At 39.3% G+C, this 20,309-nt stretch overlaps 2 protein-coding genes across 3 annotated transcripts in view; one reads left to right on the top strand and one right to left on the bottom strand.

The window, feature by feature from the left end:
- LOC126757529 (metabotropic glutamate receptor 2-like) overlaps positions 1 to 20,309 on the top strand; it is a 213,843-nt gene that overhangs the window by 164,144 nt on the left and 29,390 nt on the right. The window contains exons 2-3 of one of the 2 annotated variants that reach the window (XM_050471512.1): positions 9,742 to 12,134; positions 19,224 to 19,366. In XM_050471512.1, the coding sequence (XP_050327469.1) occupies positions 10,343 to 12,134; positions 19,224 to 19,366 (1,935 nt within the window). In that variant the 5' untranslated portion in view covers positions 9,742 to 10,342. The remainder of the gene's footprint in view (positions 1 to 9,741; positions 12,135 to 19,223; positions 19,367 to 20,309) is intronic. The other variant, XM_050471511.1, reaches the window with a different exon arrangement.
- On the bottom strand, positions 674 to 4,046 carry LOC126757531 (maltase A2-like). Its single transcript, XM_050471514.1, has 6 exons — positions 2,238 to 4,046; positions 1,798 to 2,174; positions 1,423 to 1,729; positions 1,042 to 1,358; positions 847 to 975; positions 674 to 786 (listed from the first exon to the last, which is right to left on the bottom strand). The coding sequence occupies exons 1-6, from the start codon at positions 2,760 to 2,762 to the stop codon at positions 714 to 716; spliced, it is 1,728 nt and encodes a 575-aa protein (XP_050327471.1). The 5' UTR covers positions 2,763 to 4,046; the 3' UTR covers positions 674 to 713.

The raw sequence follows: 20,309 nt of genomic DNA on the forward strand, positions 1-20,309 counted from the left end.
CTGATTCTGAAACGTTTATTTTTGTTCAAATTGAGAGGATATTTTTTTCTTATCATCACGTACTGATATATCTAGTTTATGTTAATAGTGTTGATATAACTATTACCGATACCAAGCTTATTGTACAGGAATTCCGCAAAAGTGTGGGCTTTAACACAAGTTATTAAGATAACAAATATGATTGTAGATCGTAGACCATTCCCAGTTTCGTCGAATAACGACCGACTGCATTAGTTTAGCAAAATCCTGTTAATGTAAACGCGAGCTAGTCTCTCAGTTTTTGAGACATCATAGCACCGTCGTTATCGCATCACTACAGCATAGAGCTTTGGTACAGCAGCGATAACGATCAAAATCAACTTCTGCTAAGGAAAACTTTTTAATTCGACAAGACTTCTTTCAGAAATCTAACATCCATTATTATCCCCAGCAATCTTCAAATAAGTTTTTCAGATCGGATCACTATTGGCGCACAATCAGTCACAACGCGTTAGTCTGCCAGAAAATTGTCAAGTATAAATTGAAAATAAATCTGAACCTTTGATTTTGACGGACATATGATGGCTTCGTTCCTAACAAATCTGTTGTGAATTTATCAGAGAGTTAAATAAATTAGTAAATATTAATAAATTTATTTTAGCAAATAATTTATAAAATCTAGTGTTGTCCACCTTTGAGGCTTTGTTAAAATTAAATTAATTCTTATAAATACTTCAGGCGACCCAACGCAGAACCACTGCTTCATAGGGCATTAGGTAAATTCGTTTGCTCAAATCCACTTTATCACTGAAATACAAGAGAAAGTTATAAATAAGCGCTCTTCATACAAATGTCGTACAAAAGTACCCGTATCTGTGCGGCGAGTAAGAGTTAAGTATGACATACTCCATAGTTTTGTTCGTCAAACCATCTAAATACTCGATCTGACCGCCGAAGTTGGCAAGTACACGATACTCCTCAATATTTGGAGCAGTTCTGGAAGATAGAGTGCCATATATCATACACAAAGAAGCTTGTCAAATATTATTGATCGCAACCAACCTGATAATTTGAAAGACTTGCTCTGTCAAAGCCTCATACGCGAAACCGCCCTCCTCCTTGAACGATTTGAAAGCAACCGTTTTCTTAAGCGCCGTCATGGCCTTGTATATATTCAATGTGCTACGTGCAACACCTCGCTGTCGCTGTACATTGAGCGTCTTATAATTTGAATTGACGGGCAACCAAGTTGAGTTGCCTTTGCTGAAACCGGCATTTGTCGTAGAATCCCACTGCATTGGTGTCCGCTCGGGGTCACGGAAGTCGCAACTGTCCCATGTGCATTCAGCTTCATAATCGGTCATGCCGATTTCATCACCCTAAATTCCGGGAATGGAAATTTTAAAATTTTTGAAATTTTCTTTGGAAAACTACAACACTCACATAGTAAGTAACGGATGTGCCAGGCATGGCGTGTGCTATAATCGTCATCATATCGGCGCGTTGTTCCCCTATGCGCGTCGCCGGCCGGCTGTTGTCATGATTGCCAACAACCCAGTTGGCTACTTTATGTTTGGTCCACATGACATTCATCCAATTGTCAGCAAGTAGTTGAGCCATCCTCGCCGACGCAGTGTTTCCTAAAAATACAAAGTTGAAATTCATGGGCAGTTGAGTACCGACGTGGGTGCCATTGTTGATATAGTCGCTTAAAATGTCGACAGTTGCATAAGCTTCTGCCACCATAGCGCTGTGGGTTAGAAAAAACTTTTGGTTAAAATCTAGCATTCATACACGCATTATTCGAAGAAGTCTCACCGTGTGTCGCCGCCATGTTGACGCTGGTACTCGTCTAGGAACTCTCGCCATTCATACAATATGGTGGGATTCTCCGGCTGGTCCTTTGTGTAAATGTGGTTGTAATACCTCTTACTATTTGTGTCGTTGGTCATTCCGCTAGGTGGCTCGTCCGGGTATGTGCCATTGTCTAAACGCTTTTCAAAAAAGTGTGGTACCGCGTCGATTCGAAAAGCGTCCACACCACGATCCAGCCAAAATTTCATGATCTCGATTAAATGTTGGTGCACCATTGGACTTCTGAGATTAAAATCCGGTTGCTTAGCTAGAAACCAGTGAAAATAGTACTGTTGGCGCTGCTCGTTCCAGGTCCATGCCGGTCCATTGAATTCCGAATTCTGTGCGAACATAATGCTCACTTTACTAAATGATTCGAGCAATATTTACAGCAATTTACTCACCCAATTGCTTGGTGCTATACGTTCACCCGTTTGTGGATCTATCTTACCATCGTCCCATATGTAGAAGTCATCGTAACCATCCTCACGTCTTATAGACTTTTGAAACCATTCGCACTCATCACTGGAATGATTTGGCACAAAATCTAGAATGATCTTCAAGCCTAACTCATGCGCCCTCGCCACCATGGCATCAAAGTCTTCCATCGTGCCGAAGAGTGGCTCAATTTTCGTGAAATTGGTGACATCGTAACCCATATCGGCCATCGGTGACTCGAAGATGGGCGACAGCCAAGTGGCGGTCACGCCTATTTCCTTGAGGAACGGCAGCCGTGACGTAATGCCATTCAAATCACCCACGCCGTCACCATCACTATCCATAAACGAGCGTGGATAGATTTGATAGAGCGTAGCCGACTCCCACCAATCAACGGCACTGGCTGCAAAAGCGCCGCAAGCGCAGAATAATAAAATTGGTACTATACGAAGTATACCGAAAGACATCGCAACGAAAACTGAGTCGACCATCAAGCACCCACGGCATGTTATATACCCAGAGGCAGTATTGCGAGCAATCAAGTGCCTCTACTTTATTAGCCGATTGTTTTTAAAGATATAGCTGTCTTAACCCTTATCGTCTATAACCATATCATCCACTTCTCACATATGTCCGGATCTAATCAAAGGAAAACTACTTCAAGCGCGAGTAAAACAACAAATAAATAACGGCATGATCTTATCAATATTTAGGCACAAAAAACTGTGGAAATTTTGGGTACATATTTCACGTATTATGAATTAACATATTTGTGTTTGGAGCGCTCATGTCCGTTGGGTAGCTAACAACTTCTATAGTATTATCGAGTCCCAATTAAAGGCTGAATTTTTTCGAATGCTTCGAGAATGTTGTATTGGTCTAGACAATGTCTATATGCACTAAAAAAAACAGCAATTTTCGAAGCTCCACAGTGGGCAGTTTAGAAATAATCGAGTGTGTGAATTATGTTTTCGAAATTCTCATTTCGGTTATGCAAAAATGCTCCACTTCCTTGCTGCATCCGGTTCTTTCGATTAGATGTATGCACACCGTAGCAAAAGTACTTTTTGCTTCTCTCTTTTATACAATTTTATTTTCTTGATATACAAACTAGCTCTAAGTTGCAGCTTTACTAGCCAAACGTTGCTAGAGACACGTACGTTGCTCTTCTGGCTCCTTTTTCTCTAAAACATGCAAACATCTTCAAAGAGGTCGCTGGGTTCCTGACAGTCTTGCATGCATTTAAGTAAATTAAATTTCTTTATAATGCCTTCGAGCGCATTGTCTTTGCCGCTTCAGTTTGCTCCAAACTTTGTCGATTTTTATGTTTGCTAAAATGCAACGTCAATTTGTTTTCGTAGAGATTTCAGATTTTGCATTTGCAACTTGTTACTAGTTCGAGGCGCAAACTGTCACTATTTGCTCGACTGTTAATGCGCGCATATATACATACATGTGTATCTATATATATTAAGGACACTTATGTATTTACATAAATTTGTAAGAGAATATGTGCTGAGTTTCTGCTTCGCATTTGCATTAGCTTTATCGATCCACTGGGATTTTGTGGATAAGAGGCGGAAGGGTATGTGTGAGTACACACATATATTTCTGTAGATCTCATACAACGTTTTCTTCCTACTTTTGCTCAACTCGTTTTATTGTTATTTGCCTTGAACAGCCGCAGAACTTACAAAACTACTTGGAAATTGTTTGCAACACACTGTTTCACTTTGCACTTGTGCGACAGTTTACATGTTAAAAGTAAAAGCATGTTATTGACATAAAGCAACTCATATTTCATTAGGAACTATTTGGTTAGATTTTGAACACTGTTTGCAGTTTCAAATTTCTATATCGCATACGTCACTCAATTTGCTTATCGCTGGATTTTTCCAAAAGCAAGATACAGCATACAACTCAAAGGTAATTCGACTGCTCGCTACTCTCTGGTTAACGGTAAACTCTTAGTTGGTCTCTTAGTTTGTCAGGTAAATCAAGAAAACATACCTCAACTCGCAGATTAGATAATGATCACCGGAATTTAGTTCTCAAATCCAAATGCCGAACACAATCTAATTAGTTTCGTTGACATTGATCGATAAACAGTCTAATCTGCTCTATTAATCGCAAATAATTTATAGTCGGTGGTATTTTAGTTTCAATTAGTTTGTATAAGCACTCTAGATTATTTATTGTATTTAATAACAAGTGAGAAAGGTATAAGTTCGGGTGCAACCGAATATTTTATACTCTTGCAACTTACAAGAATCAAAGCCAGGGTATAAAACGTCAATCCGAGGATCGAAATCTAAGCAAGTTCATATATACATGTAGAGTATACTACATACAATAACTATAACTGATACACTGGCCGACAAATTCGGCATAAGATTGTTAGAAAAACGAAAGTACCTCACATAAAATAACCAATCATTTGGAGCAAAGTCGAAGATGTTCGAAAATTCTGGTAAGGGTTATAAGGGGCTGGGTCAAGTTTTCGCTCAAATTTTTCCATTTTAGGCACAAATATAAACTGTCATGATTAAAACACGCTCTGCCAATTTCACGCAGATAACTCAAATATTGGCTGATATATCTAGAATAAAGTCACCTGGAAGTTCTAAAATCTGTATATTGGATTTATGGTGTATATGAGGTCTCAGGGAAGTATTGGCCCGATTTGATCAATTTTTGGCATAGAGACATACCATTGTCACATAATAATTGTCCCTGAATTCCAATTATATACCTCATACATTGACCGATATTTTCGGTCAGAAGTCAACTATTGATACTGAGGTCCACATATTCGGTATCTAAAGTCTTGAATAGTTTTGATTGGATTGGATAATTTGTGATCAAAAACTGCCATACTTTCAGGGAATTATTATTGCAAAATTTTATTGCGTTATATTAATTATTAATTACTGCTTGATTTGAACACTGGAAAGAGAAATTTAAAATTTGCTATATGCGAAGTAGGCGTGGTTGTTCGCCGTTTTCATCTATTTTCACAATAAGTCATAAGCATGTAAGAAGAACGCCAGGTACTAAATTTAGTCGAAATCGGTGGGTCGGGTCTCGAGATATGCGATTTCACCAAAAAGTGGGTGGTGCCACGCTTATCGTCCAATTTTCACACCGGCTCCCAAAAAGCCTTTACCTATCATCTCCTAGGTAAAATTTAATGTCTCCGGCGTACTTAGTCATTTATGTATCGCCCTTTAAGTAGTTTTTAATATTCCCGTTAAATGGGAAATGAGCGCGGTTATCTTCCGATTTCATCCATTTTCACATTGTCTGTTCGTATAAGATTTGCACTCAGCAAACTTGATTGTTGTAGCTTCAGTGGTTTAAGAGATTAAACCTATTAAAGGGCGGGGCCACGCCCACTTTTTCAAAAAATTTTCCCACAGGTGCCTCTTGTCACAGCGATCCTCTTTACTAAACTATAGCTTTATATCTTAATTTAATGCTTAGTTATGGCACTTTATAGGTTTTCGGTCAATGGCGTTTTGTGGGCGTGACAGTGGTTCGATTACGTCCATCTAAAAACACGTATTTTTTTGCACCAATGAACCTGCATACCAAGTTTTATCAAGATATCCCAACTTTTACCCAAGTTGCAACTTACACGGTCGGACGGACAGATAGTCGACCGGATTTCAACTTTTGTCGTCCTCCTGATCATTTATATATGTATAACCCTATACCTTGAAAAAACAAGACTGCTCTCTCCACTATAGTAATGAGTGACTTCGAGTGCTTACGCAGCTACAGCTTCACTAATTTTGTGGTTTTCAAGCGTTTTTTTTCAGCACGCGCAAATTAATCTCGCCAAACTTTCTGCCACTCCAGGCGCCACAATCTTTTTGTGTTGTAATATTTATCTAACGGTAAAGTTAAATTAGACGCCAATGGCGTGAATACAAGCGGGGGTGTTTTACATAGTTTCTCTCCTTCTCTTCTCATTCAGTTTCAGTTTTCTCACGACATCCCTTTCTACTTCGCCTTAGCTTTATTCGCATCGTGATAGCGAAACTAATCAACGCCACATTAACGGTACATTAATTCACGCAGCAGCAAGCAGGCAAGCCAGAAAAGAACTTCTTAACGCGGTGCGCCCCCGCAGCACACTACCACATCCTTTCGGCCTCCACTTGGACTTTTGCAATTACGCAGATTATGTGCGTTTATCTTTTTAACTCGATCGCATGATGGGTCATTAAATAAATAACTGTACAACCGAGCTCATCAACGCTCGTCGGCCCTGTCGCGGCTGCTTCAACACAGGCTTTGCGCCTTATTTTATTTTCACATTTTTTTTTTTGAATGATTGCTCTTACTCTCGCTTCACTTTCGCTTTCACGACGCTACTGCGCTTCTGTGTGGGTGGCATAATAATCTTCTCGCGTTATTATTAGGTTATTTGCCTGTTGGCGCGCCTGCTCCGAACTTTATGACAGGATATCCATCATTTAAATGATCTTAGCACTTTCTGTCTTTCAAAGGCTTTTCAACGGCTTAAGCGCTGCCCGCATACATTACGCTTTCTGAGCGCGTCCGCATCCGCTAAAACTTGTTTATTATCGTAGGCGTTTTGCCGGATTAGTGCAAGAAATTTCACGTATCGTTAAGTATTGGATATTCAAAGAAATCATCACAAGCTCAAATAAATATATGTACATGTATATATATAACATAATTTTTGATGCTAACCTTAGTCAGATAATACACCGTCATACTCATTTTTTTACGCTCTCAGACTTTCTTTTGTATTCGGAGCAACTTCAAGCGCGCAGTTTGCTCAGTCTTTAACTGTGTCTTATAAGGCTGAATATTAATGAAATAAATGATCTTAATCAAAAATCGACTAATTTTAAGCATTTGACACTCTCTTTTAAAAGAAAATATGCTCTTTCGGCGTATCGTTATTTTCCGATGGTATAAAATAGCGTTATCTTTCTAGGGTTAAGTATATAAAGGCCCATTCACATGCAACTTTCTTTGCATTGCTTGACAATTCATAATTCAACAATGATGCGAAGCACACAAAGGGTATGTCCGGCTGAATGCTTTGCTTTCCATGCTTCTCTCTAATAAAAATGGGAGCTGTTGCTTGAAAAGATGTCAAGTTGTCTAACATGTTGCCTCCTCGATCTGAAGGAACTCAAACAAAAGCATACATCAAACTTTTTTCTCAAAGCATATATCAGAAGCAAAGCAAAATTTGCATCAGCAAAAATGTTGCATCAGTCGAAATAAACAACACTTTCCACAGTTCCAAAATTACACTTTATTGCTTAACCTTTATTCAAATTATAGTTTGTTAATTATAGGTTTTGATTACAATTGCAATTACAGTTCCGATACGGGTTTTGTTTACAGTTTTAATTATAGTTTGTATAAAATTGCAGCTCGCAAAGACATTGAAAATGATTATATTAAAGTAATGTTCGGATTTCACTTAACTTCACAAAATACAGAAAATATTAGATCAGAAATACCGAAGAAACACCTTCCGCCGATGACACCAGTTTAACGACTGACTTAAGCTTTTGTTCTAACTGTCTGAAAGAAAAGTTTTTGAAATGGACCCCACTGAGGTGTCTAATAGCGATATAAGAATTAATTTTTATATGAATTAGAGCGTTCCCTTAAGTTCACTTCTTCTTCTTAATTGGCATAGACACCGCTTACGCGATTATAGCCGAGTTCCCTTAAGTTCTCACTTGAGTAATTAATACATAGAGAGTACATTGAAACTCAAACATTGCAGAATAAAGTATTGGACGAATAAAATATTTTACTGTTGGGATAATAGGTTGGAAATAAGTCAAATATATGAAATGTGCTCAAGAACTTTTTTTCTTAGTTTACCTACTAAACATATACGCTGCTTGGTGCTCTTTACTAAGCAAATATCTATGAGCTTACGCCCTCTCTTCATATTTGGTTTGACCAACAGGAAGATGCTTCAGTTAGTGAACGACGCAAAACCGTAGACCGAATCAGCTGATACGTTCTAACTTATGAGAGCGCAGCGTAAATGAACACTCATCACCACTTCTACCTTCCACTTCTAACATCTGTGGACGTTGATATTCGCGAAATTTTGGTTTTATCCGTCGAAACTAGTCAGCTGATTGCTTTCTTACAACACAATCAGTCTCCGTATGTTGTAGTTATTAAAAAATGAACTTGAATATATTTGAAATATTCTTTAACTAACTCGGAAACACAGCCAAATACTGTGTATACAATTGAGCAATGCCAACGAGAACATTTGATTTCTACGTTGTCCCCACGGGCATAACTTTTAACACATTTCTTTTGATAAGAACGGTAATAACGGAAGTATTCGGAGCATCGGTCACTAACTGAAGTAAAACATGAACAAGCGAAGAGCGCAAGAAAGTGCGCTGACGTAGTGAAAATGAGGCAGTAAAGTATGCCTGCAATCAATAGTTGACTAAGTAGATTGATGCGCAAGGAAATGTTTATTATTTATGAAATTGTAAAATATCATACCTATTATTACTGTTTTAAGTTAACATATTTTTACAATAAAGCCTTCACTCAAACTGAAGTGTAACTGTTATTAAAGCAAAAAATATCATGTGAAAACTTGAGGCTTATATCTGCTATTTCGACTTGTGCTAGCAGACCAACAATTTTCGATCGTAGATTCGCATTTTTACACAGTAAACGAGTTCTACTTTCATACATTAAAATAATACGGTAATATTTTGGATTTCTTCCCTTTCGTTTAGACGGTATGCATTCATATGCTGTTGCCTAGCTTTTAGGTAACCAAAGAAAATACTCATTTGCGCCACTGACAAAGTGTTTCATTTCTTATTATGCTCCAGCAAATTGCGCTCATTTTGACATCAGTTTCCCTCCAATGCTATTATTGTTATCGCCATATCTCATTTACGCTTATTACATGCTTTTTTGTTTGAAAACACGCATTTTGGCAGTGGGACAGATCATTTTTTACGGGATAAAATAGTTTGAGATGACAAATTGTTTGTAGACATATAAATTGTGCATTATTTATTTGGGCATAACACAAATAGGTTTAGTTGACGGTTCAGGTCATACAAATGTATGTTATGAGCTATCAACACAATTTGTGCTATCAACTTAGGTGACACGCTCTCGAGAAAGCGAATTGCTTTTGTGTGTTTGCTTGTTGTCTCTAAGCATAGAAAGTTGGAACAAACGACGGGTGTCAGAAAAGATTTCAATAAGATTAGCGAGCTTAAAGCTTGGAAGTAATTTTATATTATTTTATTCCATTTTTGGAAGTCTTGAAATGATTTCTCTGAATTGTATTTCAGCGAGATTATAAAATTGAAATAAAGTCAAGGAAATTTTTATCTGAAATGTTTAACCATTTGTTGCTCAAACACTCATATATGATAAAAACTCTAAAAAATTTAAACCTTCCACCACAAAAAGTAAACACAACTTAAATAAAAATAATAAATAAAACTAGAACAAACATGACTAAAAAGAAAAAAGGATGTGCCATAAGAAATTACTCCAACTTGCAAAGTTTAATAAGTGAAAATGTATTAAAACAACAAAATATATACAAAATAGCTCTTTCTTCGCATGAAAAGCTTGAAAGACTTCAGTAAAGCTGCCAAAAAGCAAGTGGAAATTAAAGCAAGAAATAATAAAAAAATTTAATACGAACTACTTACTTCCAACTGAACTAACTTAATTAAAGCCCTAATAAATGCGAACAGACAAAGCGCACTCAATTAAACGAAGAAGGCGTAATTTCCGAACGCTCAATACACATACATATCCACTAACATAAACACAATACACCACCAGCAACAACAACTACAAGTCCAGTACGAGATAATGATGTGCGAGGAAATTGAACGCGCCGCACATACGCAATACCAAATCAAATTGTGTTGAACATACCAATAAAGGCATACCGTCAGCATATTTCAATTAACTTTGGTTTACGTGCCGAAAGCCTCAAAGTAGGCAACACAATTCGGCCACAAAACAAAGACAAACAAAATCACTGCACGCGCTCACAATGAAAATGACACCAAAATGCGAACCAATGCTGTGGCGAGTTTTAGTTTATCTCTTTGTTGCTGTCGTTGCCTTGCTGCCCGGCAGTTGTCGGCACTCGCCGCTGGCTGCCGCAACAATAGCGCAATTGAACGCTGACCGTGAGCTGGACATTGGTGAGACAGTGGCAGCAGCTGGCGAAGATCTTGCCGAGTTAATGAGCTATGCAAGTGAAAATGATGAAAGCGCGACCAACGAACAAGTCGTCGGTGATATTAGCGAACAGTGGGGTGCAGCGGCGGACGCGGCCACCGAAGCCGAGTCCGAATTTCGTTGGCAGCAGATAAAAACTAGGAAAACGGAGAACTTCAATGCACAACTGAAGCAGCCGTTGGCTGTTGTGAGTAGCAGAATTGCTGAAGAGCAAATTAAGCCAGCAAATGTGAATAGACACAGCGAAAGTGGGGATTTGAAGCAACCGAATAGGCCGTTGTTAATCGGAAAAGTAGCGCACAGCTCATCAACGCTGCCGGTTGTCACCGCACATCACCATAAACAGCAGAGAGCAGGGCATCATTTGCGGCAACCACAAGAGGATTTGCCGCCCAGTCGCTGGGAGCATAAGTCGCCAGCAGGAGGAGCGCAGGCTCATCAGCAGCAGCACAAACACAAGCGGCATGGCAGTAATGCAAGGCATGTGAGGCTGCAACATTGGAAATACAAACACAAAGCGAAGCATCACAAACGCATGAAATATGCGAGAAACAATGTGCAAGCTCCAAGTGATGGACGGCACTGGCAGCACAAGCACCAGCGGCAGGAGAGCCAATCGAAGCATAAGCACAGTGCAGTGTCAGGTGTGGCCAAACAATTGCACACTGATGTGGAGGCAAACAACAGGGCAGGTGATGAGTTGGAATTACCTTCTTTGCCGTTTGCTGAGACACACGATTGGCATTATCAGAACGACGACGCCAATAATGAAGACAACTCATTGTGGCACACTGCTGTTGCAGGCAGTGAAGAACAGCGAAGGCTTACGCATACGTGGGAATTGAGTGATGACATGAGCTTACCAGCATTGTTGCCTGAAAGTACGCTTCTCAGAAATTACACCTATCTAGTTACGTCCAAACCAGCTATGCTACAACAACTAACACCAAGCCGCCAACATCCTTCTGGCCAAAGCGCGCTGCATACAAAACTAACACAACATAAACTTCCACTTCCGGCAACCGAGACAACAACTAAACAGCGCAACGCCGCCTCTCATATAAGGCTACCGCAGCTGCCCACACCAGCCACATTCAAGCACGAGTCCGTCTTCACAGACCACAATAAGTGGCAAAGCTATGCAGCAGATGCGGAGCTGCACGCGGCGCCACGTTCGGGACGCCATCGCGGTCGCTACACTGCATTGCCAACGCTTGCTCAGCTGCCATACAACGGCCGCAACGTTGGTGGTGGCAAGGTATTTCGTTCGCTACCCGATTCGGAGGATTTCAATTACGATCAACATGTGCAGCGCATGTTGGCAATACAACCGCAACGGCACTGGCCCGTGAAGCGCGAGGCTATCGTCGAGGGAGACGTCATACTCGGCGGCCTAATGATGGTGCACTCACGTGAGGATACCGTTATGTGCGGCCCAATAATGCCACAAGGCGGCATTCAGGCGCTCGAAGCAATGCTCTACACCATCGATCGCATCAATGAGGCGAGTCTGCTGCCGAACATTACGCTCGGCGCGCACATACTAGACGACTGCGACAAAGACTCGTACGGTTTAGAGATGGCGGTGGATTTCATAAAGGGTAAGTTGTGGCATATTTCAGCAGCTTGTGGATATGGTTTCTTTTGTGTACAGTGACTCTGAAAATGTGTTTAAAAACTATTAGAATTTAAGTCTAGCCGCTGAGCTTGTTTTCTAAACGAAAGAGTGGATGGTATTCAAGCAAAATAAAAATGACAGTTGGATGAAACTGAAGGTGGAACTACATTTTGCTCAATTTTGAGCTGTATAAAAACAGATCTTTGAAAAAATATATGTATATTGCGCACCAGGCTACTTACATGCGACTAAATTTCCTTAGAATTTCACTAAATATTGCACCACAAGATAACTTTTCACCCTTCGGATTGCTTATTTGCACCATGAGCATTATTGAAAACACCCCAGAAGACGGCTTGGAGCTTACCATGCATACCATACATTCCCTAGAGAGCAGCTCATATATCATTTCTCATGAAACGTTGCATCATATTTTGCTCTTCTCCTTCGAAATCATAACCTTGTTCTCCAAGAGATATTATGGAGATTAGCAAGACACGAGAAACGGCCCTGAAATATTCATGCATGAAATGCGATAACAACAATCTAATTTGAATGGTGACTACAGCATCGATATTGTTGACTACTCCAACGACAGTGTCAAACCTGCTGTGAAGGGCCACAGCATGGCTGCGCATGGCTTGCATATTCGATTTACACTCGCTTTCATGGTTCTATTGACCACGAAATAGAGCACGCGCAAATATTTACAAAAAAGACGCAACGAATATTTGCGTAAATAATATGTCCTCATGCTTATGCTTATGATTATGTCAATATGTATGCATAAATGCCTTATGGCTCATTTTAATATGCCAACCAACAACACAGAGCCAGACAGCACAGACTTCATTGTGTAAATTCCAAACGCACACACGCAGAAAACACCAGCAATTGGCAGTGAATTTATGTATCCGTTGGCATTTGTTGTGATTTGGCTAATTTCATTATTGGCCCAACTAACGCATGGCGACAAGCCAACACAGTCAGTCAACACACGCCACCTTCGCAGTGGCTTTCAGCGCTATCACTCGTGAGGTGGGTGACAATTTGTCGATGTGTGTGTGTGTAATGGATCCAGCCGTCGCCTTAGTTTTCCTGTCAAAGCAGCTGTGATGCGAAAAATTGCCATTATTGGCACTTTAGAAACATGGAATTGGCACATAGACCACTTGGCACTTGGCTGCTGCTTTACATCGCAGACAAGCAATGTATGTGCGTAGGCGTGTGTTATCAAAAGCTTTTTCCACGCTTATAAATATGTGCTCAACACACGAGTGTGAGTCTGCATGTGTGCGTTTATTGGGCATAAAATTCATTTTCGATATTTACACGAGCATGAGCGCGCACTCTGGAGTATTTATGTAATAAGCATTCAGTGGGGATTACTTGTAATCATATTTGATCGCTTATGCAAGCGCGAACCCAGCAGGAAATTAGTAGCGTATTCGTAGTCAATTAAATTTTAAGCGAACAGCCGTTGCTTTCAACAAAAACTGAAACTTGATTAATTTTCCGAAAGAGACGAAATCTGTGTTCTTTTTTTTGTTGTTTGGTGCCAATTAGAGATTCCAAGTGCAGCCAAGTCTTTCTCCATCTGGTTTTTCCAACGACGTAGAGATCTTCCTTTTTCTCTGCTTCTCCTGGTGGGTACTGCGTCGAATACTCTCAGAGCTCAGGTTTTTATCCATTCGGGCGACGTGACCTAGCCAGCGTAGCCTATACCATAAATTTTCCGCAGGACCTTTCTCTTCAAAACTTGTAACACCGATTCAGCACATGTTGTCATCGTCCATGCATCTGCACCATATGGCAGGACGGGGATGATAAGTGACTTGTTCGTCGAGAGAGGACTTTACTTCTCAATTGCCTATCCAGTCCACAGTAGCACCTTTTGACAAGAGTTATTCTGCGTTGGATTTCGAGGCTGACGTTGTTGTTGATTTTAACGCAGGTTCGAAGATAGACGAAATTATCTACGACTTCGAAGTTATGAGAGTCAAAAGCGACATGGAAGCCAGGTCGCGAGTGCGACGACTCTTTGTTTGATGACAGGAGATATTTCGTCTTTCCCTCGTTCACTAAGGCTTTGCTAACTAAAAAGTCAAGTTAAGCCAGTTAAAATTGTAATGTGTAAAATTTCCCACCGGCAACTAAATTTGCGCACATACACAAGCGAATAAACATCAAGCAACTCCCGAATGCTTTGCGGTCTTACGTCAAACAGAGCCGTCACTGGCCGCCTGAATGTGCGCAGATAAAATGGCAAACACATTATTCATTGCGGCATCTTTCCGCTGCTGTGCCTCTATCCGCCTAGTGTTGTCCCCGACGGCGTGCTCTGCTTTTAGGCACACGCATCACCAATTCCTGGCATATGTGTGTATTGGCGTGTGTTGGCTGTGGGTGTAACGAGCTTTTGCGTTTACAATTGGGCTGCGGCTAAGCGCGCCACACACTGCACATGTTTGCGAACCTTGTGGCGTGGCTATGTATAGTTAATTTCCTTTTTATTGCCAACTGGGAATACAACGCTGACTGGCTTAGCGAGCGCTCGTTTTTGTTTCTTCAGCTTTGTTGCAACTAATTTCAGTTAATATGACCTGTGGCATGTGGCTTGCTGTTGGGCAGAGGTTAGTGTTTGGGAGCGCAGCGCGAACTTTGTTCAATAAGTGCGTTGTTGTTTTTATTTATTTATATATTTACTTTTCAATTGACTTACCAAGTTTTCCCATTAGCTTTTGACTCTGCTGCTGCTTACTTGTTTACCTAAGCGATTTTTTACTTTTTTATTACTTTATATATTCTTTTAATTTTTTATTTTTTTATATTTTTTTTATTTTTCCTTTTTTTTAATAATTTTAGTTTTTTGCTCTTATTTGTTGTTTGTACTTTCCATGAATACACAAGCACAGCAAGTTTTCTATTCATTCATTCATTTTGCGCACCTTTTCCATTTTATCGCTGCTCTTTATATTGCCTAGTTTATGCGCACTACTCTGCTCCGGCTGCTCCCCATTACCGCTTAATGTGAAATTAAGTTCGCTTAATGACTTGTGCGAAATCTCTGCGCAGCAATGCTAGACAAACAAAAAGGCAGATCAAATCAAGATAACATGAAAGAGGCAATCTAGATAAAAAACGAATTAGCTGGCGAAAAAGTAGCTCAAATAAAAGTAAAACACACACGCGGTTGTGCACTCGTGGCTGGCACGAATTCTCCAGCGGCAACGAGGCAATTTTCTGTTGCTTTCATTTCTGTTGATTTCGGACGCATGCATTTTAATGTGACCTTTTCGACGCCAAAGTTGCTGAATGTCAAATCTGCTCATTTGAATATCTTGAAACGCATTGTTGTTATTTCAATTAATTTATGCAATCTCTGCAAAATGCAATTAATACAATTTTGTTGTGTCTGTGTGTGTGTAGTCAAAGCCTCGACTGTCTTCCGTTTGCCTTATTGATCAAAATCCACTTGACGTTTGCTGGCAATTTGAATGTTAGAAATCAGATATACAAAGTACTATTGAAAGTGGCTGGAAGCAATTATGCAACATACAACGTACCTTAGTCATTTATTATTTTAATATGCATTCGAGTGCGCTTGAGCGTTAATTGCAATTAAATCGAATTGCTTCCTCACATATATTCGCACATTAAATAATTATTAAAGCGAGTGCTGCTAGCAATATGTGGAAATGTATTGTTATTTGCAGTTTCAAGTATCTTTCCTGAATTTATATATAGGGTACTTTTTTAGAGTTGTAGAAGTCACATTGAAAAAAATATGGCAATATGCAATGTTTAAGCTTTCTTTTTTGGCAAAACTTATAGATTTCAGTGTTTAAGCGGAATTTTGAGCACAATTTCATCGGCTGAAAGCCATCCTGCGAATCAAATTTTGTTAGTTTTCTGGTTTATCAGCAGGAAGCCTTTTCTAATGGAGTCCAATCACATGACCTAGATGCTTAATGGACAGATCCATTTCCGAATATGATTCGGCCATCGCGCAGCTGGAACCATACAGCACTTCGACGTTTGATGGTGATGTAGGAAATTAAGAAGAGGAATCTTTAACCAGGCAAATTGAGTATGGTTCCATATTTAATTTTAAAACAGTATACAGCAATCAAATATACAAATTCCAAGCCACACCGTACAGAAAATATTGATGTACAAAAATCGTTGGAATTGGTTGGCTTTTGAAATATTTTAGAGGGGTTTGTAGAACTTGTTTCGGCGCAAGACTTTGAGAAAAGAAATACTCAGCAAAAATATCATTCAAATACAACACACACAAGTATTGTTTAGGAAAGAGGATGCATATAGAGCAGTTTTTCAATAAGGACGCTACAAAAGTATACCGATAAGGACAGCAAACGCCATATTTTTTCTGCTTTTTTGACATTTCCCTTCAGTAAGGTTTGCCATTTCATCAGAGAAAGATATGCGATCCAACAACGAGTCGAAATTATTAAAATTTACTAGTGGCCTCAACTTTAAAATGCTACGTCCAATTTATGGTCGTCATAATCGACCTATCAGATCAACAATTGGGAGTCTAGTGGAAAAATTTGAATCCACAGGCACTGTACAAAATATTCCCATGCCAGTGAGACAAAGAAATTTGCGTAGTATCCAGAGTATTTTGCCGCTAGCAGATCAATTTAAGAAGACCCAAATCAGCCTCTGACATGTCGTTCTCAACTGTTGGGCATCTCTGTGACGTAGTTGTGGCGAATTTTGCAAAAAGATCTTGGCCAACATCCTTACAAGATCAAATTGACGCAAGAACTGAAGCCGCTTGACCACCAGAAACGTCCTATGTTTGTGAATTGGGCTGAGCAACAACTTAAAATCGATCCGGGTTTTCATCAAAAAATCATCTTCAGCGATTATACTCATTTCTGGCTGAATGACTTCGTCGATAAGCAAAATAATCGTCATTCGTCATGCGGCAATCCACACGAACTCCATAAGTCACCATAACATTATTGCATCCCGAAAAAATTACGGTTTGTTGCGGTTTATGCGCCGGCATCGTCATTGGGACGTTCTTCTTCCGTGATGATCTAGACCACCACGTTACTGCGAATGGGAATCGCTACCGCTCAATGATAACTTAATATTTTGGGCCCAAATTGGAGATATGGCCTTGGACAATATGTGGTTTCAACCGGACGGCGCCACAAGCCACACAGCGAATGTCACAATCGATTTATTGAAAAACAATTATGGTGAACGTGTTATCTCAAGAAATGGTCTACTCAACTGGTCTCCTCCGTCCTGCGATTTGCCGACGTTAGACTATTTTCTGTGGGGCTGCGTCTAGTCTATGGTCTATGCCATCATGCGAGTGCGATTGATGAATTTCGTTTGAATATCGAACGTGAAATCGGTCGATTTATGCTTGAAAACCGTCAAAAATTTGGTTCAGCACCTGAACTTTTGTAAGCGTGCCCTTTGTGGCCATGCAAAGGAAATCGAGTTCCATATATAATGACATCAAATATACTTTCGCAATGAAGAATTTCATTGATATCCCAAACCCTTGTTTTATTAAAAAAAAAAATTATAGCACTCTTATTCAAAAACCAGTTACTACGCCTCCGAAAAGATCCTTTAAGTATATAATATATATATATTTACTGTTCTATATTTAAATCAAGTATGTTGAAGATAACACACAATTAATACCAATGCTGTTCTGAACTTTAGAAATATAGAAATATTCCTTTTTCGGGTGTGGAAAGTTCGTAGAATATGGATAATGCCATGTTGGAAAGAACAATTTAAAAAACGCTGTAAATAGAATTTAAAATAAAAACAAATCGTTGAAACTGACAACACGTTTTCACGCTTAAAAGCCCAGAGCCACACAAATTTATAACCATTTATTCATTAGAATTCAAAAATTTTATGGAACTCCTATTTCGACGCAGCCACACTTTTAAGTCTACAACAGGCATGCTTTATAAATGTATATGTACATATTTCTAATGAATTTCAACAATGACTCGCAGCTGAGGGAGGAGTGAGCAAAAGAAAGCTGTATATAATGAAAACTGGTATGCCACTCACAAACATTACATACACAACAAACAAACTCTGCCTTTATGAGTAGCATGAAATGGTCAAGAAATTCTTAGCACAGAAAGCTAGCTATGCAGCACATTTAGTTTTATTATAGCACGGCAGTATTGATGCTTTTCTTTGCGTAAACAAATACAAGTGAAATGCCTTTGCAGCTATGCCTGACATTTTACTGCTGGCATTTAGTTAAAATCTGCAATGTTTTTACTTGAAATAAACAGAATTTTTGCAAAATAATTCACGGCGTATGCAAGGCATTCACTTTGAATTTACTTTGAAGGTTACTGAAATGGCATTTAATGGCATAAATATGAACTTAACAGTTTTTGAAGCACAAGCAGCTAAGAAATGTGGACAGACATGGCGTATGAGTAACCAGTCGGCAGTCAAATGCCTGTAGCGGGCAGTTAAATGTCATTTAGTGTGCAAAAAAATCTCTAACAGTAAAAAACATTTTTATGCACATGCACACGCATCTGTAGCCATATGCTGACACTATCACTATCGTGGGCCGCCTGGCTTGCGGTATGCCAAATTGAATTTCAAGCGTCTGGGAGCAGCTTTAATTGCATTTGTGGTTACACGCAAGCAATTTATGTGCGCCAGCTACATATAAACACTTTTCGGGTATACACTTAATGGAAAAATAGGCACTTTAGCCATATGAATGGGAGGGAGAAAAAACGAAATGGCAAAATATTGTACAAAAAGTCTACACGAGTTCAACACTGTTGCTTTGGTACACATATATATACAATAACATATACATATATATGTATAAATACATATTTGCTTAAGATTTTGCTTGTTTCTTTCAACACATGCTTTTGATTTACAAAGACTTAGCGCAAAACTACAAATAAATAAATAAAAATGTTAAGCCATAATTTATTTTCTTTAATAATTTTTACATATTAGGAACTACGCTTTAAATTTATAATACTCACAATTTATTTTCATTTCGCTTGACTTATTCCAGGTTCCATTAGCAATATTGACGATGCCGAGTACCACTGCAACAAGACGCAGGTGCGGAAGGTAATTTCCGGCGTAGTTGGCGCTGCCTCTTCCGTAACATCCATACAAGTGGCGAACTTGCTTCGCCTGTTTCGTATACCACAGGTAAGCGGCAGCTTCATGAAAGATGTGAAAGGAAAGATTGAAGATTAAAGGCTTGCTTTAATATCAAACAAATCAATACAATTTTATACGCAGAAAGCGGTTATGCTTAAGGTTTAGAATTCAATTTAATGTGCTGTTATTATACTATGAACAACTATACGCATATAAGTTGATCTCAATACTTCCAATCTTCTTAACTTTACTAGGCCAAATATATGCCAAATATATAATGAATAACGAGTACTTGCCACTATAAAACGAAAATCAAGAAAAGTTATTTAACAGCGCATAAAACATAGTTTTACGATTTATTATCATCTCCTCTGCAGCTTAAATTCAAACACCTTCATGCCAACCACACTAAATGCAGCGCTTTTAAGGCTATGAAAGTATCCAATATGCTTGGTAAATGCTTGCCGTGAAAATACAATTTCATTGCGCTCGGAATCACACTTTCACACCAATCAACAGCGCGCACTTCAATGCTTTTATTGCCAGTGAGTATGCATGGGTCACTCATACGCCATGTCACCATGTTACCATGCCGTAAAATATCCACTCAAAGCCAAGTTATAGCTGCTATCTCGCATACTGCATGCCATGCGCCAGCGTCAGCATGAATGGAAAATAATAAAACTTCGAGCTTATCGTTCACACTCTGTGCTGCGCACTGCCAAATAATAAAAACGCATGTTGGTGGCATAAAGCGCAAATATTTATAATGTGTTGCATGTGCGCACACATATGAGCTTGTAGTTTACCAGTTTGTTAATGCCTTGGGCAAAAGTTAACTATGGTTAACCTTGCGTTACTTGGAGTTCACCGCCGGTTGCAAGTTAGCAGCGTGTGATTGGAGAACTTTCCTTTTTTACTGTTTATTTCTCTAACGGCACGCGTATCGATAAAGTAAGCACTATTTCAAGCGTCGCGAAAGTTCTTCAGA

The sequence above is a fragment of the Bactrocera neohumeralis genome, chromosome 4 (assembly GCF_024586455.1).
Source record: "Bactrocera neohumeralis isolate Rockhampton chromosome 4, APGP_CSIRO_Bneo_wtdbg2-racon-allhic-juicebox.fasta_v2, whole genome shotgun sequence".
In the NCBI taxonomy this organism is placed as follows: Eukaryota; Metazoa; Arthropoda; class Insecta; order Diptera; family Tephritidae; genus Bactrocera; species Bactrocera neohumeralis.

Coding starts and splice junctions, on each gene's coding strand:
- LOC126757531 (XM_050471514.1), bottom strand. CDS start 2,762: ATGGTCGACTCAGTTTTCGTTGCGATGTCTTTCGGTATACTTCGTATA. Junction 2,175..2,237: donor GTATAGCACCAAGCAATTGG/GTGAGTAAATTG, acceptor ATGTTCGCACAG/AATTCGGAATTCAATGGACC. Junction 976..1,041: donor CAAGTCTTTCAAATTATCAG/GTTGGTTGCGAT, acceptor TCTATCTTCCAG/AACTGCTCCAAATATTGAGG.